Source organism: Anser anser (assembly GCF_964211835.1).
Source record: "Anser anser genome assembly, chromosome: 20".
NCBI classification, from domain to species: domain Eukaryota; kingdom Metazoa; phylum Chordata; class Aves; order Anseriformes; family Anatidae; genus Anser; species Anser anser.
Window position 1 is genome coordinate 244,152 of NC_139741.1, and position 26,223 is coordinate 270,374.

Sequence of the window (26,223 nt, forward strand, 5' to 3'; positions counted from 1 at the left end):
TTGGTCTCTTTCAAACAGGTGGTAAATCACACATTTATTATTGGTAACTCTAGAAATTTATTCATACATCATCAAAAATGAATGTATCACATGGAAAATGACATGCTTACAGAAGTGTCTGCCACTAATATTTAAACTCACTAAGCAGGGGGAAACAAACACCAAGGCAGGCAAAGATGAATTTCTTAACATTAAGACATTCAGTACCCATTTTTGCAAAACAGCCTTTTCTTAAAATGTCAGTACTTTAGTGAATGAGGGACAGCATCATCATACATTGAGAGTTTTTTTTCTAAGCACAACAGAACTTTACATCCCACTGTTGCCATTGAACACACTCATGCTGAGAAACATTTAGATCCTCCAAACTTCCACTTCAGTTCAAGGCAGCACTGTCAAATAATACACAAGTTTCTCAGCAGAGCAGTTTAAAATTAAATGAATTAGACCAGTGGGTCTATTTTCAGGAGAGCACCATGCAGCAAATTAAAAGCAACGCTTAAATAGCAGGAAGCTGCCATAGCCTCTTTCATGATTAAGAACCTTGACAAAGCACAGGCAAAGCCAGGCTTAAAATATACAGCACATAGCTATTGGCTTCCACTTTTTATGAACACAGCGATACAGATGCCAGTTCTGTAAAGATCAATTTAAGAAAACAGAAATAACAACAAAAGTTTTTAAACAGACTAAATAAATTCATCTGGAAAAAATGATGCTGCTGTATTACATGCCACCTCTTTGATCTTTAGCAGAGCTGTACGCAGATTTTGGATTGTAACATCTGTTATGGTTACATGCTTAGGAGGGAAGAAAGGTTTTTGTATCCCTGTTAAAAATGCCCCCACATTCTGGATTAGGAACTTAGTGCACTTAGTAAAGGAATGATGAAGAAGGTATTTTGATGTTTGGTCAGTTCTCATCTGGTAGACAACTTTAAATCAAAAATAACTGGAAGTTGAGTTCAACTGAACTTGAACTAGGTTAGACAGTAGTTACAAGATCTCCTGCAAACAGCAATACCACCATTCACATCGTATCACAAACGTGGTATTAACTGTTAACTTTGTTTCTAAGAGAATCCACACAACAACAAAACAAAACAAAACAAAAACCACGTCCCACGTACTTTACTAGTAACCATCATAAACAAGCTTCCTCTTAAACACCAGCCTGATTTTCAGCCACCTGGCAGAAAAGATTTCTTGTAAATTACAATTACAAAAAAATGAAGCCCTGGAAATAAAATGAATGTTCTTACAAGGCCCAGAAATTTAGTGCCCTAAAACAGACTGTATATACCCACAGTCCATCTGTTTTACTCACTTCCTTATACTGCCTCCTAAAAAAGTCCAGTGCCCAAACAGGACCAGTCTTAAAGTCAGACAATCAAACCTTTCTGTGGTAGGGAGCGATCCAACATGATCAGTTTGGCGCTGTTTCATCCACATTGCTCCTGAGTCATATATTTAAAGTCTTTTTACTCATGGAAAGGATGTCTTGCTAACTTTGCGAGGTGTTACAAAGAAAGTTTTATTTGCAGAGAATAAATGCTTGCTGAATGTGAACTTGTAACAGAGCCCAAATGTCATGGGGAACATTTCTGCCAGTTCACTGTCCCACAGGGCATGGGTAAAAGGCTCATGCTAAGTACATAGCTGGAGTGTAGATACACTGGCTTTGTTTTAACTTCCAAACGTATGGGTTGCTCCTTGCGCTCTGCCTTGCTGTCTCTGCTTTGCTCCAGCCAGTAGGCTTTGTGCTTAAATTAGAGCCACGAGTTGCTAGACTTGACGGGAGTGCACGAGCTTCCCAAAAAGAGCCAGGAAAGCAAGAGAGCAATTTGTTTAGAACAAAATCAAGATACCTAGAACAAAATGAATCAAAGTAGCAGGGCCACAACAAGAAGAAAATCCTTAAGTATGGCTTCTTAGCAATGGAGGAGTCCAGGTTATAAATAACAATTTGAATTGTTCAGTTACGAGGATGAATGCAACCTGGTTTGCATTACATGGACTCAATGAGTGACATAGCAATTGTTAAAATAAATGGTTATAACCTGCTTTGGAAGCAGTACACTAACCAAGGGAGATCTGAGACACAGTTTTTCAAAGACAGCATTCCACGCTTCTGCATGCTACTGACAGCATGACACCACTCCCAATCCCATCTCAAATCCTTACCAACCATGCCCTGACACGTACACATACACACACAAAGCACAGAAAGGCAGACTAGAGCCTCCAAAACTTATTAGATACCAACCAGCCAGACAGTGGTGGTCAAGGGTTCTATGTCTAGGTAGAGGCTGGTGATGGTCAGTGTCCCTCAGGGGTCTGTTTTGAGGCCGATGCTTTTCAATATCTTCATTAATGACATAGAAAATGGGATTGAATGCACCCTCAGCAAGTTTGCAGATGACACCAAGCTGAGTGGTGCAGTTAATACCAAAAAAGGATGAGATGTCATTTGAAGGGACCTGGAGAGGCTGGAGAAGTTGGCCCATGTGAACCAAACGAGGTTCAACAAGTCTAAGTGCAAGGTGATGCACCTGGGCCGGGGCAATCCCAGACAGGAGTACAGACTGGGAGAAGAACTCATTGAGAGCAGCCCTGCAGAGAGAGACTTGGGGGTTCTAGTGGACAAAAAGCTCAACATGCACCAGCAGTGTGTGCTTGCAGCCCAGAAGGCCAACTGCATCCTGGTCTGCATCAAGAGAGTCATAACCAGAAGGTGGAGGGAGGTGATTGTCCCCCTCTACTCTGCCCATGTGAGGCCCAACCTGGAGCACTGCGTCCAGGTTCGAGGCTCCCAGCACAAGAAAGATATGGACCTGTTAGAGTGAGTCCAGAGGAGGGATATGAAGATGACCAGAGGGCTGGAGCACCTCTCCTGTGAAGAAAGGCTGAGAGAGATGGGGATGTTCAGCCTGGAGAAGAGAAGGCTCCGGGGAGACCTCACTGCAGCCTTTCAATACTTAAAGCGGTCTTATAAAAAAGATGGAGAGGGACTCTTTACTCGGGTAGATAAGGATAGGACAATGGGGAATGGTCTTAAACTAAAAGAGGATAGGTTTAGACCAGACATTAGGAGGAAATTCTTCACTGTAAGGGTGGTGAGGCACTGGAACAGGTCACCCAGAAAAGTTGTAGATGCCCCATCCCTGGAGTTGTTCAAGGCCAGGCTGGATGTGGCCATGGCTAACCTGATCTAGTGGGTGGCATCCCTGCCTATGGCAGGGGGGTTGGAGTTAGATGATATTTAAGATCTGTTCCAACCCATGCCATTCTGTGATTCTATGATTCTATAATAGGACTAATACTAATTATGTCTCTGTAGAAACAGTTTGTTTTGGAAAATAATATTGCAATTTCGGTCTCACAGAAATAAGTCAGAGATTTATCAGTTGGTTCAGAGTTTTGGGGTTTTCCCCTGGTGGAGTGAGATCAGTATAATGCAGCAAGATGCATCTTCTTCAAAGCTATCTTACAAACCAGTCGAGTACAGAGCTGATCCCCCCAGAAAAAGCTGTTTAGTTTTCACTGTTCTCCTCTTACCCATGCATTTTTAAAGCAGCTAAAAAACCCTGACATAACAGCTCTTCCTCCATGCTGAATTTCAACTCAGGCTTGTGCCAACATGAAAACACAAGATGTGGCCATGTTTGGTTGCCAACCATTCCTGCAACAATCCCACCCACAAAGGAAACAAAAAACATACTGAAATACAGAATTCACTACATGACAGCAGACATTTAATGCCAAATACTGCCTTATAAGCACTTACTACCATTTTCAATACCACCATGCATCTCCAGACACCCGAACAGCAATGACACTGAAGCCAAAGCAGTCGCATAAAAGAAAATTTATTTCCTCAGAACAAGGTCTCATTCAAGAAAAACAGAATGCTGGGAAATTATATTTATTATAGAGAGAAAATCCAGCAGATGGAGAAACTCAATGACAGTCTTAGCCATCAGAAGTAATATATCCATTTCCTTTGCAAAGCATCAAATTTTATTGCACTTAGAAATCAGTAGAACATCTGCTGAGCATGCTGTTATCTGAAACAACCAAACTAAAAATAAAAAGCATACCCAAACCCAAGCCAAATTCCCCATGGGACAGTTGAGTTTTCCAGTTTGGATTAGGTTTACTTTAAACTAGAAGAGAAATCTCAACAAATATGGAAGGGGAGGGATATGATATTCCCTCTCCCTTTGACCAAATAGATTGCTCTGTACTTAATGAATCCAACTTTCCAGAAAAGATAAAGGACATTCTACAAGTTTATTCCATCACCCTTTACCCCTGACTTCCAGGTAATATGAGGACATAAATATGACCACAATAGCTCACACTATGAGATATAAGATCCTATAGCTGTATTTCAAAGTAGTAGCAGAATTAATTCTCTCCTATGGGTTACTCTCTTCAGATAAGCAAATGAAATAAATAGATCAGAAAAGCATTAGGTTTGGGTCACACAAACAAAAGCAAAACTAGAGTCTCCATCTTCCACTGTGCATGCACACAAACTACAAACTCTACTCTCACTTCAGAATGAAAGTTGGCACCTTAAAAAAGATGCCGAAGTTCAGGGTCTCATTAGATACACAGGGAGTGTTGTATTTTGGATTCTCCTGATTAAAACCACAAACATTCAAATATTGCTGCTTCTTGAACAAGCAGAGCTCCCAGGCACATCAGTGAACATTTTGCCAGTGGAAAATCTAGGCCATGGATTTTAAAGGCTGGCCATCAGTAACACAGACACTCATGGCCATCATCAGGAGCTATAAAAAAGAGCACCTATCTGTAACATCATATATTACCTGACCTGTAAACAAGCTGGGCCCAAGAGACCCCACAAAGCTATGGACTGCTGCAGACATGCTTCTTCTGATGCCAGACACAGCTCATGGCAGCTCGTTCATCCACACCAGTACTTCACCAATCTCCCATAAATTTAGGCCCACTCATAAATCCTTGTAAGAAGATCTTATTCTATTATTATTTTTTTCTTCTATATCTCAGTCAGTTGAGGACAACGTTGTCAGTCCATTCCTAAAGAAGCTCAACCACTTGCTGCAAAACTGTGGAAAGAATGAGGAGAGGAGGACAAAAGCGTGCACTGACCTCGCGCATCAAAGAATTCGTCATCGGAGCTCTCCACAGAGTCTTTGAGGACATTCTGCATGTGCCACTGAGCACCACTGAATCGGCGCAGACCAGCTGGAAATACAGAGAGACTCACATTAACCAAAGGGAATGCTCACCTGGGCTCCAGGCTTAAAAGAAAAAAATACATTAACTAACAGTTTGTGTAGATGGCTCAAGAGGATCCACTTGGTCAGGGCACATACTTTAATCTCAAAAAGACAGCCAGAATTTTCAAGATAGCATGAAAATTACACTTGCTTCTAAAAATGATTAAAACAATGTCTTGCTTAAAGATGAGCCTGCATCACTTTCAGCTAATGGAATGACTTGAAAAGCTGAATTCTACCCTGTTGAATTCACCAGGCTGCTCAATTCCAACACTCAAACTATACGTTATTTCTGAGATATGAAGTAGCATTTCCCTAGGAGATGGCAGTAGTTCCTATTTCAATTCTACTTTACTTCTGAAGGAAGTGCCACCCTATTTGGTTCACAGATTTACAAACAAAGTACTGAATTCTTACTCAGAGCTTTTTTCATCAGGCAGCTTTGTTTTGCTAGAGACTAGTGTTTTCATTCAAAGCTTGCTATTAGAAGAAAGGAAGGCAAAACCACATCGGAACAGGTACAATAACAGACATACTTATGTTGTTTCCAGTGGGTTACACATAACTCAAACTAATTTTTAACTAGAAAAACAGAGTTTATTGCCTTATATTAACAATAAAGGCTTCCCAAACCAGTGGCGAACCAGGGTTCAAAAAGGTATCACCAAAGATTCAGTTACTGATGAAAAATTTACTATGAAAATTTTGTAAAATCTGGTATATGCAAATGAGCTGGTTTTATTTATATATTTATCTAAAACAATCTTCGTATTCTGTCTCCTCTCATCCAAAACATTTGGGAATTTTTCTATTTGACTCTCTACAAAGACTGACAGCTGGATCTTGACTGAATAGTCTCATGAAAGTTTACCTCAAAGCTCTGTAACAATATAATGCTACTAATGACACAGGCACTTCTAGTTATTTTTTATTAACACGACATTGTTTTTTTCTGTATATGTGCGTGTGCATAAATGAAGTTGTGGTGTAGACACTCAAAAGATAAAAATGGTCCTTATGGTGACACATAGCACATTCTGATAAGAGGAAACACATAGAAGAGAATGCCAGTGAGTCCAACTGATGCAGCTGCACAGATGGCATTTCTGAGCAGGCCAAGTTTCTGCATGTTGTCAATAACTCATTTACGGGCAGCTCTGCAGCACCCTGCTCCACCTTATAATCATCTGAGACCAGAGGAATAAGGAGCCCTTATGACCCCACCTGTCATCAACGTCACACATTTGAGCTAGAGATAACAAAGCAGTTTTCTTTATGTTCATGAAGACACTGTGTCACCTGCAGGCTGCTCGCCATCATGGAATTCCCTGTCTCAGCAGCTGTGATTCCACAACCCCAGCAAAAGAAAGGAAAGAGCTGAGAAAGCCCAGTTACTATGAGCAGAAGAAGCAATAGGCAGTAGGAGCTGGAGGAGCAGACTACACGCAGCTAAGCAATAGTGAGCTTGCCATCCATTATCAGAAAACAAGCCGGCAATCCTTGAAGCAGACCTACTGGGCTGAAAAACCTTCTGTACCCTGGCAGCAAGCACAGAATGGTATGGCAGAAACACACTTGGACAAGGCTAGCTCCTTAGATGTGCCATTCCTAAAACTGACTTGAGTCAAGCTGGCCTTTGTGTTAATGATACAAAAGACAGAAAACACAGCAAAGCCCCACTAACAGACAGTCTCTGTTGTGCAAGTCAAGAAAGCCAAGACACAAGTTAAAAGCCTCATAACCTTCTTGGAAGAGCCAAAAGGACAAGTTGGTCCCAGTAGATAATCCTCACCTTCTAATGTCACAGGATGTCAAGTATTATGCACATGCCAGAAGAGGCAAAAAAAAGCCTTCCTTTTAATGAGCCATGCTCAGAAGTTTCTAAAAACATACAATCATAGAATGGTTTGAGTTGGAAGGGACCTTAAAGATCATCTAATTCCAACCTGCATGTCATGCACAGGGTCATCTTCCACTAGACCAGGTTGCTCTTCACCATATGCTTGACACAGGAAGATAAAACACTCTGAATGCTATTTTCTTACTCTTTGTAGTAGCAATATTTTTTTAAAAAATAATTGCAGTCCAATTAAACAGCAGCTTCCTGGAGAAGAACTACGACTAGCCTGACTCATAATCAATAACAGCGCTGGCCCCACAAAGAAGGCTTGTGCCTCCAGCAACCTTGGAGTTTTGACCCAGAACGTGAATGGAAGGCAGAGAAAAATATCACAAATCCACAGGGGAAAATTCTGGCTACCAAAAAAACCCTTGGCAGCACCAGTTTTATAATATTGCACTAGGAATGCTTCTAGATTTAGAAGCAACTTAAACACAGCCACAGTCAACAGCAGAAGTCTGTGCAAGCTAGCTGCAGTTCTTCACACTCGTATTTATTTGCTGGCTGGACTGCAATTGCATTGCCCTAGTGCATTAGTCTTATTCAGTCTGCTTCATTCTGTGCCAACAGCTTAGCATTAGCCACCCTCGTAGGACTCTATTAACATTCCCTGATTGCATTAAACACTGGCATTGCCTGGACTCATTGATTTCATTTGCAGTGTCAACTGCTGCATATTTTATTATTTAATTTCAGAGAAGAAAAAGAGCAGACTTACTCCAAAATACAGGCTACCTCCTTGGTGATGATATTTGTTCCTTCTAAGTCAATTAACTTTCTCTTCAAATACCAGATTTGCTGACTGGTTCTTAGCAGCCAGACTTCAGCAATTTTTACAAGCAGGGCAGCAGCTAACATTTCATTTTAGCTGTTCAGTACCAGAGTTTCCGAGGATGGGGAAACTATCCATAAATGCAATGCCTTTAACAGAAACCCACTACATCAGTAATTTGCAATTCATTCACAGTAGCTGAACTAGAGGCACATGTAGTAGTTTCCAGAGGCTGTTTAGACAACACACCAGACTGACAGTAGGACACAAGGGGAATATTTTCACGCAGCAGACAGTCCACAGAAATGCACTGGGACCTTTCCTCTCGAAGAAGCAGAAGCAAAGCTTCCTATCTAAACTGCTTTCTTTTGGACGGTACCACAGGTCGCTACACTCACCTGTTACACAGGCAGCTGACTGTGTTTGCCCTGAGCGCATAGTCACAATAAGAGCTGGTAAGAAGACCAAAGCAGAACTATCTGGCAGTACCGTGCAGAGAAGCTGAATTCTCTGGTTACACTCCTGTATGGTTCTAACTTGGTGGAAAGAGAATTCAACTTTTACTTTTTCTGTTGCAGAGCAGGACATGTGCATGATTACGGACAGGCTAATACACTTTAATTGTAAACTAATGCACCACTCTGAAGATTGCACCGACCACTGATCAATTTACAGACTGGATCTGCATTGATGGGAGAAGGTACAAGGAATAGAAATGCCAGCAAGAAAAACAACAACAAAATCAAGTCCAATCATTGCCTAACACTACTATGTCCACCACTAAACCACATCCCTAAGCACAATGTCTGAAATATCTAATACCTACAAATATCTAACCTAAGCCTTTCCTGGCACAGCTTGAGGCCGTTTCCTTGCATTTTAAAGAGAACCCTCGTGTTTGAGCCAACTACGACACTAACAAATTGGAAGCTTCTCATCTCCTCTAGCTACCCTCACAGCTGCAACCATCTCGTTATAAAACTGTGTGGTTAAATTACAGTTTTAACAGACTTGTGACTCTAGGCCAGGTATATGTGCCAATACTGACTATAATCTTGCCAGCTCTCATCTGAATACTTAATTTTATGCACATATTTAATCCAACTGAAATCAGTAGAACCATTAATGTGTCTAAAAAAAAGGCAACTGTTAATGTACTGCCAGAATTAGGGCTATAAGATTATATTCACTCAGTCAGCAAAAACTAAATAATTGAAGTGTGCAGTCTCCACTCCGCAAGAACTTCTGGAATTTTAGAAAAGATTTCCAACCCTAGCTCAGAGAACTCTTTTTTTTTTCTTCCACATTGAAACATTTCCTTTCAAGGAAGTTTTTTTGTTGTTGTTGTTTAATTGATTTAAAATTTCTAAATATAACATCTATACAGAAAAAAAGTACTGGAACAGAACTAATACCTTATTTGGGGGTGGAGTGGAAACAGCTTCTTCACGCTTCTTCCTTATTAACTTTTTACATAAACTGCCAACTCCTTGCAGCAGGCAGTGTAGAAGGTATGCCAGAAGAGTCCTCACAGGACCCAAAAAAGATGAAATGATTAAACATATTAAAAATTCCTCCCACATCTCGGGCTCACCCAAAAACCATGTCTCTAGAACCAACATAACCTTCAACAGGATAAGGAACTCACTATTCACCCAGTAATTTCTAGTCACAGTATCACGGGATATCCCTGAACAAACTAAAATAAAATAAAGATGCACTGGACAGACATGTTCTCACGGTACTGGTGCAGAGTAGCCCAGTCAACACAGATTTACGCTGAGCTTAGACCAACCTCAGCAATCTGCAATGGACAACAGCAGGCAATCTGAGGCAAAGGAGAAAGTTAAGACGGCTAGAAAGCATGAAAAGATGACTCCTTCCTGCAAAGTGTCTTTGGATGCAAATTTAGTGGTTCACTAGCTATTTTTACCTTATTTTATTTAATACCATCTCTACCAAATTTGATGCAATCTGTATGGTGTACTGTCATCTCTCTCTCTCTGCATAGTACAACTGCACTCAGATGTGAATGTTAGCAATGCTTAGAATCATTGAAACATCGAATGCTGATGTCTCAAATATTTTCTAAACTCTTTACACTTCTTCTTCCTTTTAAACCCCATTTTGACTGGGACAGAACTTGGAAAAGTACTTTCACTAATCGTATTATTTTCCTTGCAGGACTTCACAGTACTTTCCCCATCCTATACCTGATTTTTCTGGTTTCTATTTCACAATTTCTATGCTGATTTTTTTTGTTGCTTTGGTTGTGGTTTTGTTTGATTGTTTTTAATTCATTGGGTTTCATGTTGATACACATTTCCTCAAAAATAGTTAAGACAGTATAGAAGTTTTGATGAAGGTCACATCTGAAGAATTTAGCACAGAAAATACCCTTCTTTACGTGAACTTGGACTTGCAGATGTTAGCCTGACTGTTACAGGATAAGGTGTGGAGATCAGAGGAAGAAATATATAGCAATAAACTTTCTGACTTTCTGACTTTCCCATTGTTAGTAAGGTACCTCCATTCTTTTGGCTAAAGATGTTTAATATTTTCTTCTCATGCTTCTTAGCTTAGTAATAACTTCACTGAAAGGCCACAACCTGAGACCTCCTTTATTGCATCTTAGGTGAAAATGCTTTTTATTGGGACTCCTTCCCTTCTTCCTCCCAATGAATAGATATGACTATGCACTACTACAGATCAAATGGTACTCACAGTTGTCTCTAGATTACTGAAATTCAATTTCATTTTTGCATTATACATTGTGATTCAGAAAAGCAGTGACAAGTACTTTACAGATTTTTGGTAGTTTATTATCAACATCCATTCTAATTTTGTGTTTGATTTCCATTATCACATCAAACAACTGAGGATACAGTTGACAGAACTTTTTGGTTTGGTTGCAGTACACGGGGGAAAAAGAAGGCAAGGGGTTTGAACCGTATTGAATATGTATGTAACACCTAAAACATATAGCAGCTCATTCAGAACTCTGTAGAACTGCTCAACTCCCACCTTACCAGCAATGTAGAATGTTCACAACAACCTTGAAACAGAGAATATCAAACTGACCACTGCTTTAATCTTTCAGTACTTAATTGGCCACTGTTTTACGTTAAAGGTAGTTAATTCATTAGAGCAAAACTCAAACATCCACTTAAACTCAGATCCCTTTGCCTTGTGAAAACGTTGCTCTGCCTGATTTACATTGGAGGTATTATTTAACACGGGAGTAGGAATACGTTGCCTGGCTTCTGGATCTGGCTGGAAATTTCCACCTCTCTGAATGCTGACTTTTATTTAGTATTCTTTGCTAATAGATGTTTATCTGATTACGCAAATGTAATTAGGCAGACAGAATTCCAGAATTCCACTATATGTGACCAGATGTTTCGAATAATCAGTTACTCAATACAGCAGGATCTAAAAATCATCCATCAGGCATGACTTCTGCTAAGGTCTCAACAAATTTATATATTTATTGGAGAAGAAACAACAACACACATGCACAAAGGTTTCAGGTAATAGAAAAAGGTAAACTTCTTAACAAAATTAAGATGAGGAAAAAATCTGAAAATCTAATAAACTAGCACATGAAATCATAGAATCATTAAGTTAAAAAGACCTTCAAGATCATCTGGTCCAACCATCACCCCACTACCAATGTCACCCACTAAGCCATGTCCCTAAGCACCAGGTCCAGCGTTTCCTTGAACACCCCCAGGGACAGTGACTCCACCACTTCCCTGGGGAACCCATTCCAATGCCTGACTACTCTTTCTGAGAAGAAATGTCTCCTAATTTCCAATCTAAACCTCCCCTGGCACAATTGGAGGCCATTCCCACTGTACATTAAAGAGACCTAAAACCAAAACACGCTTTTCAGTAATGTAAGGAAAGAAAATCAGTTTGAACATTTAGCTTTTTTTCCACCAAATATAACCTAGATAAACTCTTTTACTGTTAGCATGTTTGAGATATTTCAGAAATGGTATTCATGTGCCTTTCAGATGTCACATTCTAAGACTAATGCTTCAGTGACCTTTGGGTCAGACTGTTGACTGTTTTCAATTTAAACACCCACTCTTCCCCACCAGAATACTAGCATTAATGTAAAACGACAAGGATTAAATCAAACACTAGAAAATCAGTATCATTAGGCTGGAATTCCAGGCCTACCTTAACATCATCTCCTTGTGTCATTCCAGCATAGGTATAGAAGAGGGATGCTATTCTCTGAGCCTTGCCCAGCAGGGAGCAAACATGACAACATGCCAGTTTCTGGCCACTTGCCTGTTTCACCTCAGCTACCTTCCATCAGATGGAGCCTTCCTCAAACACATTAAGCGTCAGTTCTCAGCCTGACAAGGATGCATGTCTCTGTAAACTCGCCAAGTCATAGGAAGGAAGTGAGCTTTAAAAACAGATTTTCTACTGTGATGACAACCTGGAGATTGCTTTCCATTGGAATTCGGTTTATATGCTGTATGTGAAACATGTGCACAATGGACACCTTATATATAGATTTAAGCACTCACACTTGAATAAACTGTTAATTACATCTGTATCTAAAAAGTAATGAATATTTGCAGTAAGATTTTCTGGCCTGTGTATTGTTTAAATACCAAGGTCAATTTCTCTTTATTTTGCCACACGTATGTTGAAGAAGATGGGTGCTAATCAAGTCTTATTTTTCCTTTATGTCCTTTGTAACAAAATATTTTTATTTTTTTTTTAGTATAAGAAAGATTACAAAGTCTTGCTTTTTCTCTTCAAGAAGAAAAAGTGTGCTGGAATTCCATTGGTACTTTATTGCATCTATGATCTGGTGATGTGAGAAGAAGTGACGTGATGCATGGGTAAACAGCAACTTGGAAAAGCACTATCTTGATTTCCCTAATCTAGACCATTTCACATATTAATTTTTCTACTAATGACACAGTCACATATTTACAAGAGAACAACTCCTATTGGACCCACAGAAAACAATTTTCCACATTGTGCATATGCTAGATTTGGGTTTCTGACTCACCATACTTACAGGTTAGCCCTGGTCCATACAAAAGATGTCTAGTCACTACCCACAGAATACAGAATGAATGAACCGAGCCCTGCCGGATCCGAAGGAGGACTATGCACAAGCACAAGTTACAAGAAATATCCAGAAATTTCAACATCCATTAAAATATTGCCAAATTTTATCCCTAGTGTTTAGCAGCTCCCAGTCATGTATCAACAGCTTCTAGTGCAATCCATCCAAACCAAAATAAAAACACTGTAATAATACTGTCTCTCGTTGTGGTGATTTTACTCGGGTGGGCAGCCGACCTCCACCACAACCGCTCTCTCACTCCCCCTCCTCAAAGGGAAATGGAGAGAAAATATGATGCAAAGGGCTCAAGGTCTGAGAACGGGGGAATGGGGGTTGCGGTCAGTCTATAGCACTTCATCTCCACTGCTCCTTCTCGGTCACACTCTTCCCCTGCTCCAACGTGTGGTCTCTCCCACGGGTTGCCGTCCTTCCCGAACTGATCCTGCGTGGGCTTCCCACAGGCAGCAGCTCTTCAAGAACTGATCCAAATATGGCTCCGTACCACAGGGTCCATTCGTCAGGAACACACTGCTCCAACAGGGGTCCCCCACAAGTGGCAGCTCCCCCCAAATGCCCTGCTCCTGGGTGGTCCCCTCTCCACAGGCTACAGCTCTGGCCAGAGGCCTGCTCTGGCAGGGGCTTTCCATGAGCCAGAGCCTCCTTCAGGGCAGATCCACCTTCTCCACCATAGGCTCCTCCACTGGCTGCAGCATGGAAACCTGCTCCGCTGTGGTACACCACGGGCTGCGGGGGGACAGCCTGCTCCACCAGGGGCCTCTCCACAGGCTGCAGGGGAACTGCTGCTCCAGCGCCTGGAGCACCTCCTGCCCCTCCTTATTCACCAGACCTTGGTGTCTGCGAGGCTGTTTCTCACTCCTCTCCCCCAGCTGCTGTTGAGCAGCAGGGTTTTTGTTGTTGTTGTTGTTGGTTTTTTTCCTTTCTTAAATATGCTCTCACAGAGGTGCAAACAACATCGCTTATTGGCTTGGCTCTGTCCAGCAGCAGGGCCCTTATCTAACATGGGGCAGCTTCTGGATTCTTCTCACAGAAGCCACCCCTGCAGCCTCCAGCTACCAAAACCTTGCCACATAAACCCACTACACTCATATGCTCAACAACAGACCTAAGGAGCAGAAAAGTTGTGGGGAAAAGCCAATTCCATTTCCTCTAACAAACCAGCAGAGATCATTTTCTCATAGGTGAATGAGCAAATTATCCTGTCAAAATCATCAGTAGTTGAAAACTACATAAAAGAGCACAATTGTTTCTAGTTTCTCCTGGTCAGGAGCCATAAACAAATTATTTCCAAAGGTGTTGTGTTTTTTGTTTGTTTGTTTAAAGTGACAAACTGGCAGTGATATGACAATTAAGCAGTGCATGAATGCACATCATTCCATGCAATTCAAGGATGTTTATAAAAGAGAAAAAAAAAAGAGGAATTGAAGTGGCCTTACTGATCTGTAGCCAATGTTCTCAGAACTAGGAAAATGGAAGCAGAAGAACAGACAAGAAGTGAAGTAAGGCCAAAGAAAGGCTCTGAAAAGTACTTTAAGAAACAAAGGTCTTCTTCTGAAAATTGAATGACTAATGCTGCTGATTCCTAACTTAAATTTAACCACTTCCACGTATCATTTTAAAAGGCCTGGTGTTCAAAACTTATTCATCCCTCTAGTCCCAAGCACCTTAAAGATAGAACAGCCCACCACTGTAATTCAATAATTCCACATGCTCTCCTACCCCTACCAAAAGCGTTGCTTCAACATTGTTATGAAAAAAAAAATATTTAAAATGCATATCAAATCAGGAGAAAAAAAAGGCATCTACTTGTTCCATTCCAGTGACTGGCATTACCTCTAATTTAGAATAAACCAATACAGTGCACAGTAGGCACCAGAAAGGCAAGGGGGCAGGAATATATAGGTGGCGAAAAAAAGAATTTAAAAAAATGGTCATCTTGAAAGAGGAATTAAGTAAGCAGGGGTCTAGAGGAAGTAAAGTCATTATGTTTATCAGAGAAACTGAAGCCCAGAGAAGAGATGTTAACATAATTCCTCTGATAGCAGACCTGGACTGACAGAGGCAGGGTACTAAGACTAGGTTTCTAACAGGCATGGAAAGGGCTGACAAACAGGGAAGAATTGAGGGCTGAAGGGAAGCATTAACAGCAGAATGAAATCATTAGAAAGGAAGCAGCAGCTTGAAGATAGTGTCAGATGGACACCAGGAAAGCTAGAAAGGGCAAAGGGTCTGGGCACCCATTTATTCTCATTGTGGCTGCACCTGTCCCTATGCAAAAAATAAAAAGGAGAGCAAAGAGCCTAGTTGACTCAGCCACAGATACAGTTAAAGGCAGAAAAAGTCCATGCAAAATGCAAGTTCCCTTGCTAAGAAGTGAAAGGGCTAATTGGAGAAACAGTCCAGACACCACTGTGGGCTAAGTACCCAATATAACCAACTTCTCTCTCCTATTTCCTCACTCAGTGCCTTTCTACTAATAGCACTTTAGCAATGACAAGCCCCTGGCTACCTACTCTGTACATCCTTCAACTGACAGTTCTGCAACAGATGGTATGGACAGGCATATATTTGTTCACTGAGCACAGGAAACAAAACAAAAAGCTAATCCATGCAGGCCTTTCAGCCCCTATTTTAAGGTACCAGTGGCATTTTCAGTCTTGCACCTTATGGCATTACTGATGAGATGAAAGAAGAGAGAGGAGGTTGAACATGGTGGTTCAGGCTCCAAATCCTAGATCAAGCTTTCCTATAAATATGGTACATCTTTTAGAGCTGTTTCTTGATGCTTCAGATGCCAGCTCTCCCACAGCAGAAATTAACTTTACCCTTTTTCTTAGCAGCTTCACCACCTCCTCCAAACTCACTCCCCAAAACCAGGGAACATATGAATATTCTCTAACCTTTTCCTGCAATGACTGTAGGTGGACTGCCTGCATCACATCTGAAAGTACTTTCCTAGTGCAGACATTTTTGCTTTCTGTGAAGGATCTGGCATTTTTGAGTCACTGCTGTCTGTTACAAAAAGAAATAAAGATTAAGAACAGATATCACACCACCCACAGGGACATGCCAGGTAGCGAGCTGCAGTTGCCCCAATGTGGTCTGCAACCTACAATCCTGCAAGTGCCCTAGCAAGTTCTGTGCAGGGATTTTGCTTAAGACCTTATGTCCAATAGGTGAGACCTGGCTACTCAAACAAGTCAAGATGACTGCCTCTAAAAGCCCATCATAAGCACATGTGCCATTCAAAAGTGATCAACCAGATTTTGTAGTTCCTAGAATTATGTACTGTCTTTGTATTTACGACAAGGCCACAGAAATGCTTGCGGCTGCAAGGCAGGGAACATACAGGCAAGACAGCCACAACATTTGCATATTTGTGCATATTCTAGCTCATGTAGGTAACTCAGTAGGCTCCATTTCTACAAGCTGCACATTTGCTCTGCTCCTAAGTCAGATACATTCTGAAAGAGCTCCTTTGTGAATGGATGATTCTTGCATTTCCTTAAGACAAGAAGCAGCGACAACATAAAACTACCAAACTACCACAAAATGAAAACACCACATCCTTATCTTCCTATCAAAGTTAAAAGGACAGCAAACCAATGCCCCAAAAAACCAATGTGACTTTTTACACTTTTGATTAATACTTCATCTATCGAAGACTAAAACCAATCATTTAGTTCTATACCCTACTTGCATTTTCTAAAGTGACTGATGTTCTCACATTCCTGAACTCTATTTTTCTCAGATTTTTTTCTGGATTGCTGCCCGCAATCCATGCCTATCTTGGGGAAATATTAAAAAATAAAATAAAATAATCTTGTTGGGAAAAATAACTTGGTTGTAGATATAATGCTACCATGCGACTGTAAAGCTACACTGACAGATAACAGGACTGGCACCAAACACCAGGCAAGTTTCACACACAGACCAACAGGCATTTAGTCATTGCACAGTTAGGCTGTCACTCCAAAAGCAATGGGCTCAGCATGCAACCCAGAAGAAAACCACTTCTGCAACAGCAAAAGGTTTCTCATGGGCTCTGCCAGCTGACATAGGTCACTCATGTGCACCAAACACGTGTTACCAGGGATGTGGCTGCCAGCAAGCATGGGGCATCAGGCTTGGGGCATAGTGGCTGGAAAGCTGTGCAGAGGAAAAGGATCTGGGGGTGTTGATCGACGCTCACCTGAACATGAGCCAGCAGCATGCCCAGGTGGCCAAGAAGGCCAGCAGCATCCTGTCTTGTATCAGGAAGCATAGCCAGTGGGACCAAGGAGGTGATCGTTCCCCTGTACTCTGCTCTAGTGAGGCTGCACCTTGAGTACTGTGTCCAGTTTTGGGCCTCTCACTACAGGAAAGACATTGAAGCCCTGGAGCATGTCCAGAGAAGGGCTACAAAACTGGTGAAGGGTTTGGATCACAAGTCCTATAAGGAAAAGCTGAGGGAACTGGGATTGTTCAGTCTGGAGAAGAGGAGGCTGAGGGGAGACCTCATTGCTCTCTACAACTACCTGAAAGGCAGGTGTGGGGAGCTGGGGGTCGGCCTCTTTCCACAGGTAATTAGTGACAGGACAAGAGGGAATGGCCTCAAGTTGTGCCAGGGGAGGTTCAGGTTTGAAACTAGGAGACATTTCTTCTCAGAAAGAGTGATTAGGCATTGGAACAGGTCACCCAGGGAGGTGGTGGAGTCACCGTCCCTGGGGGTGTTCAAGGAAAGGTTGGACATAGTGCTTAGGGACATAGTTTAGTGGGTGACATTGGTAGTGGGGTGATGGTTGGACCAGATGATCTTGGAGGTCTTTTCCAACCTTAATGATTCTATGATTCTAACATGGCTTTGCTGCACAGTACTCTCAAGCTCTCCAGCCTGAAGTCCAGCAAACTGACCTCCAAATTGCTCAGGCTCCGAGGGAAGCAAAAGCAAAAAAACGTGAGCCAGTAAGCACAAGGGAGACTAGATCTGCATTTTCCTTTGAAAGGGTACTACCCAAACAAGCACATCTTTATTGTCTTCAGAGGAGCCTGCAGCTGCCGCTTCCCTTTCTGCTTCTCCCACATCAGGCAGCAGCGAGCGTCGGTTCAGCCAGGCTGCAGCCACGGTGCAGCCTCCGGACCTGGGAGCCCTTCCACAGCCCCAGCCCAGCGCCGGGGAGGAGAGCCGGCAGGAAGCAGGACGCCGGCGGCCTGGGCAGCCGCCCCACGCGGGACTCCCGCGATCATCGGCACAGGGCCCGCAGGAGCGCCGAAGGCACAGCGGACCCTGCTCGGGCGAACGCACCTGGGTCTCCTTTACGGGAGCCTGCAGCTACCGTTCCCGTGGGTCGGCGGCAGGGTCCGCGCGGCACGGGGCTGGGCAGGCCGCGGCACCCCGCACAGGGCCACGACGGGGCGCCCGGCTCGGAGCGGCTCGGCCTGCGGCAGGCGCGGAGCGGGGTCTGCCCCCGAGGCCGGCCAGTGCGCGGGGAGTGCGGCCGGACCCCCCCACTCACCGCCCCCTCCCCTCAGGACAGCCTCTCCCGCCGCGCGGGCTCCCCGCTCACCTGGGCGCGGAGCTTTCGCCATCTCGGGGCTGACCGCTCCCGGCCAAGCCGTCGCCGGCCGCGTCAGCTGCTCGCCCGCGGGGCCCTCCCGGCGCTCCGGCACCCCGCGCCCCGCCACTCCATCTGCTCCCGGCGGAGGTCCCGCACCGCCCACCCGCCTGCGGCGCCGAGAGACGCGGCCGGGAGGCGCCGCCGTGCCGCTCCGTCCCCCCGCGCAGCCCACCCGCCGCGGCGCAGCCGCCGCCGTTAAAGGCGCAGCGAGCGGCTCAGGCGTGACCAGGCGCCGAGCCGGTCCGGCAGCCCCGTGCGATGCGGCTGTTCGCAGGCGGCCGGGAGGGCGATGGGCGAGGCCCGAGCAGAGGCGCGGCCGCGGGACTCCTCAAGCCCGCCCGCCCCCGGGGCCCGCCCAGCCGCAGCCCAGAGCGGCCCGTGCTGCCCGCTCCTGCGTGCGCCGCCGCTCAGAGCAGAAGCCCTCGGTGCCCGCGGCCGGCTCGTCCTGCCCGCTGCCCGCGCCTCGGCTCTCCGCCGCCGCCCGTCCTTGCCGCCCTGTACCCGGCCGCAGCGCCCCGGCCGCCCGGCGTTACCTCCGCTCTGCTGCCCGCTGCGGAGCGCCCGGGGGCTGGCCGGCGGCGCGTGCCTCGGTCGCTGCGGCAGCACGGCCCGCACAAACGGCTCCTGCAAGTGGCTGGTCCGGATTTAACGGCAAAAAGCCCTTGGCCAAAAAGCGTGTGTCAGTGCAGCGGCCGAACTGCCGCAAGGCCTTTTAAGTCCGCGGTAGGAGAGCTGCTTGCACGCTGCTGCGGGAGTTGAGCTAGGGAACGTTCAGGGCGGGACTATTTTTCTCCCTCTTCAAGACCCTCACTTGAGGCACATTAAGGACAAAATAGAGAGTAGCCTGCTTCTCCAGATCTCCGAAGAACTGGGGGAAACTCACCTTCAGAAATGACTGAAGTGGCTGCCTGTCTTGGAGGAATAGTGGGAGGAGGCAGGGAGAAAGCCTGTGAGGGGCTATATTTTATTTACAGTGTGTCGGAACACCAAAAAATAAAGTATGGTAAACTAAAGTTTTGCCCAAGGAAGAATGCAATTAAAGAACCAAGAAAACAATGCAACTGAGACCTAAAGCAGCTTGCGGGCTTTGTGCCAATACCAACGTGGTGGGTAAAAAAATAAATACACAATTTGCTTTGGATCTTGCTAAAGAGTTCATTCAGCAGTCACAGCAAATACCACTGAGAACAGTGTTTTAAACCCCAGAGACAGTTAAGTGTCTTTGTTTGATGCTTAAGTGGAATAGCCACAACTCCCCATAGTTTTCACCCTCCAAAGCCAAGTGAAAGTATGCTAATTATAATTTGTGTTCTCCCATCTATGGGTGACCATGCTCCATGGTGGAAAAGTTTGGCCTTGAGCCACATTGCTGTTTCACATGAAGTCATGTTTAAAAGATTTGACCACACAATTGCTATCTCAAAGAAGCTATAGTGTCAATAAGCTGCCAAATAAAGCAATCCTAGAGAAAGGCTGTGAATGTATTCATGGGGCTGGTATCAGTGCTGGCTCAGAGGCAAATGTCTGAAAGGAAAGGATATATTTGGAGCTCCCTACTCAGTGTTGCTTCCTACTATAACAGTTGCACTACTTTCCAAACAGCTTCTGTCCTGTACAGATGTGACTTGCCACCCTGACATCTGGGAAGCAGTAGGCCAGTAATGGGATAAAAACATCTGTTTCAACTGCATGTTAACTCAGTACCAGTTGGAGTAGGAAACAGAACAAAAGACAGACTTAGTTTTAACAAGTATTTGAAAATCCATGATTATCCACAGCTATCAAATGTATGACAAACCCATTTGCAGTTTATCATAAAAGCTATCATGACAACAGCATAAAAGGAATAAACAGCAGCAATTGTCTTCTCTCTGCCATTCACCGAGGGCAAACATGCACAAAGCTTCGCTTTCTGTTATGCCTCCACAACTTCTCTGAAATCAACAGAGTGAGGATACAAGGGCAGAAATTCACCTCCTATTTCCAGAGGGTCACCTGTGTAGAAGGCCAGCATAAGACGTATGCATGACTTAAGCGTTATTTCAAGAAATCTAGCCATACTGGAGGTACACGCTAGCAACAGTCTATCAGTGATGCACGCCCAGGGATATATTCATTACAGACCAGACACTGATCCACTTGCACTGTAGCCTTTTGAAAAGTCTTCATCCTTTCCATATTTGCATTCAGTCTGGACATGGATGCACAAAAGTGTAAGCAAAGAGAAGCTGAATTCACGCAATCCTAACTGCCATTAAGCAGTTTCATAAAGGTGACTGAAGTAAACCACAGTAACTTTCCAGATGTGTCAGGCTAATAGTCCCCACGTCAGCCACCATGTAGAAGCCACACCAAAACAGATTCTCATAGTCACCTGAGAAGAATTTTTAATGAGAAGTTTTTCTAGGGCTTGGAAGAACTTAGTCTGCAGATAGGAAACAACCAGGGAGATTCCCATGAGATGGTTACCTCATAATATCTTAATAGCTCTGTCCTTCATTAACTGCACTCAATTTAATAACCAGACCAAGATTAAAGTGAAGGTGATTCCTTTATCATGCTCCCCATATCTTCACTGGGAGAGAGAGAGAGACAAAACCTGCCTGGAATAGCTCTTCTATTTAGAGATATGAAACAGTTTATGCAGACACAAAACAATGCAGCCATTTAACATAGAATGTCTCTACAACGTATCCAAAATTGTTTTTTTCATTAAGATTTTTTGGATAGTATTATCTACTGGGTAAGTGCAAGTATTGAACTAAGTCAAATCAGTCTCTTTCTTAAGCAGAAAACACAAGATGCAACAATTTAGGCATTAACATCTATACAAGATTCAAGCTTTGCAAACTATTTAAAAAAATAAATCATATTCTCTGCTCCAGAAATGTTTGGCTAATATTACTGGAAGAAAAACTTCATCTAAAATGCCTTTGAGAATTTGAGTTGTATGGAGAACTCAAAGAATACTGTACTCAGATCAGATAAATGTAACATTTCCCTCTCCTTCTTTGTCCTCTACTCCTTTTTGCAGACAGGGAAAGCGAAGTATAAAGACCGAAGGCAACACTGAAATCTAAGTGTGCATTCCCAGAGCTCTGCCCACCATGCTCAGAGCTTCTTCATTAAAAAACTAACTCCTTTCAACTTACACCACGAAGAACAAATTTACATCTTGCAATGATGGCACACTACAAGATACATCCAAGCTGCTATATTTGTGTAATATGGTAGTAGGCAAGGGCTGGAATTTGGGTCAGGGAGATTCTACTGCTGTATCAGTTTGATAAACTGCTTTTCCCTGTCAGCTTAGCTATCTGAGTGAAGAAGAACAGTAAACAGATAAAGTAGACCCTTAATAACATAAAAGAGCAATCTTTACCTTTAATCAAAGTAGTGAAAATACATTTTAAAATCAGAATCTGACCCAGCCATTGAAAGAAGATTGGATAAGCATCTGATGTCATTGTTCAACGATTTCTTTTATGGAGATCATTACAGTGCACTGTACTTAAAAAATGTACTTTTGCAGAGCAGGTTTTTCATTTTCCCCCATACAAGACTCTATCATCTTGGAATCATTGCAGATGTGCTACCTCCCTACCCACCATCCTTCTCCAAAAAGACAGGAAGAAATTAGACCTTTGCACAGTAGCTCTGAATGTAAGAAAGCATATGCTTTGTTGTTGTTCACAAGCAACACCACAGTTCTAACACATACTCACCCTTAACAGCTATTTTGCACTGTGCTAGATGCAGTCTGGAAAAATAAAAGGCTTTCCATTGGCATGGCTGCCTGAGCAGGCAGTTCACTGCAGCCTTTGAAGGCAATAAGAACCACAATGCCTCCCTTGAGGGGAAAAGATTAATTCATATTGTTCTGAATACTGAAAGCAGACAACTGCCAGCCCGTGAAAACATAAACCTCCAGAACTTTTCTCTTTCTTCTAAAGGCTTGCAAAAGCTCCAGGCATTGCAACTAAATCCTTTCAGTACATGATGACACACAGCTTTTTTTTTGTGTATTACTGAGACCTGTTGAACCTCTACAAGAGTCATAGGCAAACAATAATGTAAGAAAAATATAAACCAGGCAATGACCTAAGCTGGAATATCTTCAAATATATTTCTATATCCAAGTACTTGTTAAGAAAATAATCTAATTACAAACACATGTTTTCTTAATTCTGAGCACATTCAGATTTAATGGCAACCCAACTGCTTTTCCTTGCAATATAGCAGAGAAACTTCTCTCAAGACACAGCCTATATCAAGGGGTGCTCCCTATCATTGTTAGGTTTTCTAGTCTTGCAAGATGTCTATAGAAATCAAACCTTGTATAAAACATGGTTTGCATACTACCTCCTGCAGGCTGGCAAAATAGGCAGCGCCATGTGTCAGAGGCCTCCTCTGACAAAGCCACCTGAGGATGGGAGCTCAGACAAGAATGCTAACTACTGACACCACTGACCCATTGAGAAACAGCTCTCCACATAATGAGGCAAACTGTCTCAAATTGGACAGGGAAAGTGGTTCTAGATAAACCCTTAATGGCCTAGGCAGCAAAGCTGAAGGTCAGTTGGTTAGTCTTCTGGACTGAATTCAAGCCTGGCTTCTGTACGGTTATGCCCAGAGACATTAGGTTCATTCTGTTTTAAGCAGCCTTTGGAGCCAAACAAGGAAAATATTGAGGAATTAAGGGAAATAGGAAATCTGTGCACTACGCACCACATAGTCTGTCCAAAGTCAGAAGATAGTCTACTTATTTCAAGAAGTGGTGATGCTGAGTGCAGTTCCATCAGCAGTAGACAGCAATGTGTGGACTAACAAAGCAGCTGATGAGAAGGGTGCAACAAAGGTCAGGAGAATACTTTAAGCTCAGTTCCTATATCCTTGCAGTCACCACAGAAATTGAGAGGCAGCCCTGAGGAGCAAACACCACATTGAATCAGAGAAAACAGCGGATGGTAGAACAGCTTACAGCCAAGTGTTGTATGTTAGCCACCCACTAGAGATCGGTTGTACTACGCTGTTTTACTTGGAATGACTGAGAAATTCTCTGGCAGCAGATACACCTGCTTTGTGGCTGCTCATGCCAGTGCAACAGCCAGAGAAACTGTCCAAGATCCAAGAATAAGTCTTAGGATGGTGAATCTTGGCAACATAACTTTAAATCATTCGAGAGGCCTCTCTGCACTGTTTGTGTGTCACATATGCGCAAAATCAAAAAAAAAAAAAGAAAGAAAGGAAAAAAAAAAAAAGGACAAGATATGTCAAAGCCCAGCATACTAGAAGAGAGCAGCATTCTGCCAAAAAACAAAGGGACAAAATCATAACGTACAGAGGCACAGTAGAAGACAGCGATGGATGTGCAACTTGTCCCAGCAAAGATTTTATAGTAATCCAAGGTACAGGAAATTCTCTATCAGGGAAGTACATGGGTTTGTGTTGCCAGGTTGCTGCTAGCTCAAGATAATCCCAGATACCACAAATCCTGCCTCATACAGCCCTTATTACTAAGGTAGCACTGATCGATACCAGAATTACTCAGCTGGAGCTGAATGTGTGCCTGTGTAAAGTCCATATCAGGCATAAGACAGCCAGTCAAATACCTGGGCCTGGTAATGAGAACTCTGCTAACAATATCACAGCTCTTGCTCTGCAGGGAAGCAGGGTCCAACTAATGGCCAAGACAGCTATCAATAGATGCAGAAACAAGAGCTGAGGGAGGCTCGGTCCTGAAATAGTCAGTCCCCCATCTGTTATCCTCTTCGTAAGCTCTGACCTGAAAGATGCTCTCTCCTCCTGCCTCAAGTCTTCTCAACATCCAGAGCCTGTCCAATTAAAGGTCCATCAGAGTAGGGGCGGACTTGGAGTGATCAGCAATATCAGGGCTGAGGCATTCTGAAGATGTAGGCAAGGAAAAATGGTAGTTGCTGTTTTAGCTCCAGTGCACTCCAGTATTGGTAGCTACATAAGGAAGAACGCAGAAGGCATAAAAAGCAGGTGTAAAGAAAATTGATAAGAGTTAAAACCACAGGATTTAAGCAGGACTTCATAACTAAATAGTTTATATCTCGTATTTCCTTGTTACCATACTGTAGACTCACTACTTTAATCTAGATTGTTTTCTCTGCACTGTTTACAATTCCTTAATACAAGGGAGAGATTTGCTGACCACAAAGCAATCAGCTTCCAGTTCCAGATGGAACAGATGGAAAGAAATACAGCTCACAAAGACTCCTCAGGCACAAATGAGATCACATAGATGTGCTCCAGACCCTACAGAAGAGGTCCCACATAATCATGAGTTTTTCATACCTGGTAGTGCTGCAGAAATAGTTCTTTAGAAGAAACAGCCTTTCCTGTCCATTCCAAATACCAAATTGAGAGGGAGAGGGCGCAGAAGCAAGTGAACCTGAGGGTACAAGTTTCCTCTAGACTGCTGCAGCCACACAGAGAAGGCAAAGTTAATCAACATCTACCACGTAAAAGATAAGATTTGCCATGGCTGCATAATGTCTCTCTCTTACTATACTCTTGCTGGTTAGATATCTCAGTCTTCCACTATAAAATAGCTCAGATTTCATCCTCTTGTGCCTCCCCTATCTAATCCACTCTTAAAGAATAACCCAGACTTTCCAATCTCCAACATTACTGGTATTTGCTCTGTTTTATTGATCCCCTTCTGATTTTTCCATTAGAGAAAGAGGAAGACTGATAAAGTTGCATGGCCTCTATTTCAGCAGATTAGCACAGAACATCTATTCTTTCTGCAAGGGAAACTCTTTATCAGCTTCCCAATGTCATTTTTCGTAAAGGCAGCCTGTTTTTTTCTAAAGTATTGTTATAGTGGTTTAATGTGTTGCTAGGAAGCCTTCTTCCTGTAGCCTGATTACTAGCCCATAGTAGAGCAGAACGTTAGAAAAGATCAGCAGAAGGACAGACTACGACAAATACAAGAATATTGATTGATGAAGCTTGATCCTAAATCCATCTTTTTTACTAACTGAAGGACTGGGTATTTGGAAGGAAAAAAAAGAAGCCTGTACACATTCAGAACAAAAACAAAATGCTAACACAGTAATCAGACAGCCCTGCTCTCTTGGTGCTTTAAACAGTAGGCTGTTTTTAGTCATATGTTTCCTAACTGAAATGCTGAGGGGAAAGGGAGAGATAGTAGCACCAGAATTTTTAGAAGCATCTATGGAGCATTCCTGCTCTGCAGTGCAGCAGCTGTTTGCACAAACATACCCAACCTCAATTTCCACTGGCTTTCTCAGGCATATACTTATCTTGACTAGGGCGTGCTGCCCACACGGCTTCTCGGAGAGATGCTGCAAAGCAGCCCAGCTGCCACAGGTCACAGCCCGTGATACCCAGCCAGGCTTGTGGATGTCTAGCCCAGACACACTTATATGAATCCTGGTCACATTCATATCATACTAGCATCTCAGCTTGGGTCCATTTGAACAATGCTATTTATATTTAACTAATATTGTGGATTTTTTCTTCTATGCCAGCTCAAAAAGGGACAGGAATTACTATGGTGAGTTAAAAAAA

The 26,223-nt window shown here is 43.1% G+C and overlaps 1 protein-coding gene across 10 annotated transcripts in view; it reads right to left on the bottom strand.

Moving 5' to 3' along the window:
• PITPNM3 (PITPNM family member 3) overlaps window positions 1–19,708 on the bottom strand; it is a 91,222-nt gene extending 71,514 nt beyond the window's left edge. For 5 of the 10 annotated variants that reach the window (XR_014574127.1, XM_083805845.1, XM_083805840.1 and 2 more), the window contains exons 1-2: window positions 18,610–18,770; window positions 5,142–5,237 (exon numbers count right to left, since the gene is read on the bottom strand). Coding sequence is in view for 9 of the 10 variants with exons in the window: in XM_083805845.1 (XP_083661971.1) it covers window positions 5,142–5,237; window positions 18,610–18,631 (118 nt within the window). In the remaining variant the exon portion in view is untranslated. Of the gene's footprint in view, window positions 1–5,141; window positions 5,238–9,359; window positions 18,476–18,609; window positions 19,147–19,193 lie in introns of those variants that run through there. The other 5 variants (XM_083805839.1, XM_083805841.1, XM_083805842.1 and 2 more) reach the window with 5 other exon arrangements.
• Window positions 19,709–26,223: the final 6,515 nt, after the last annotated feature.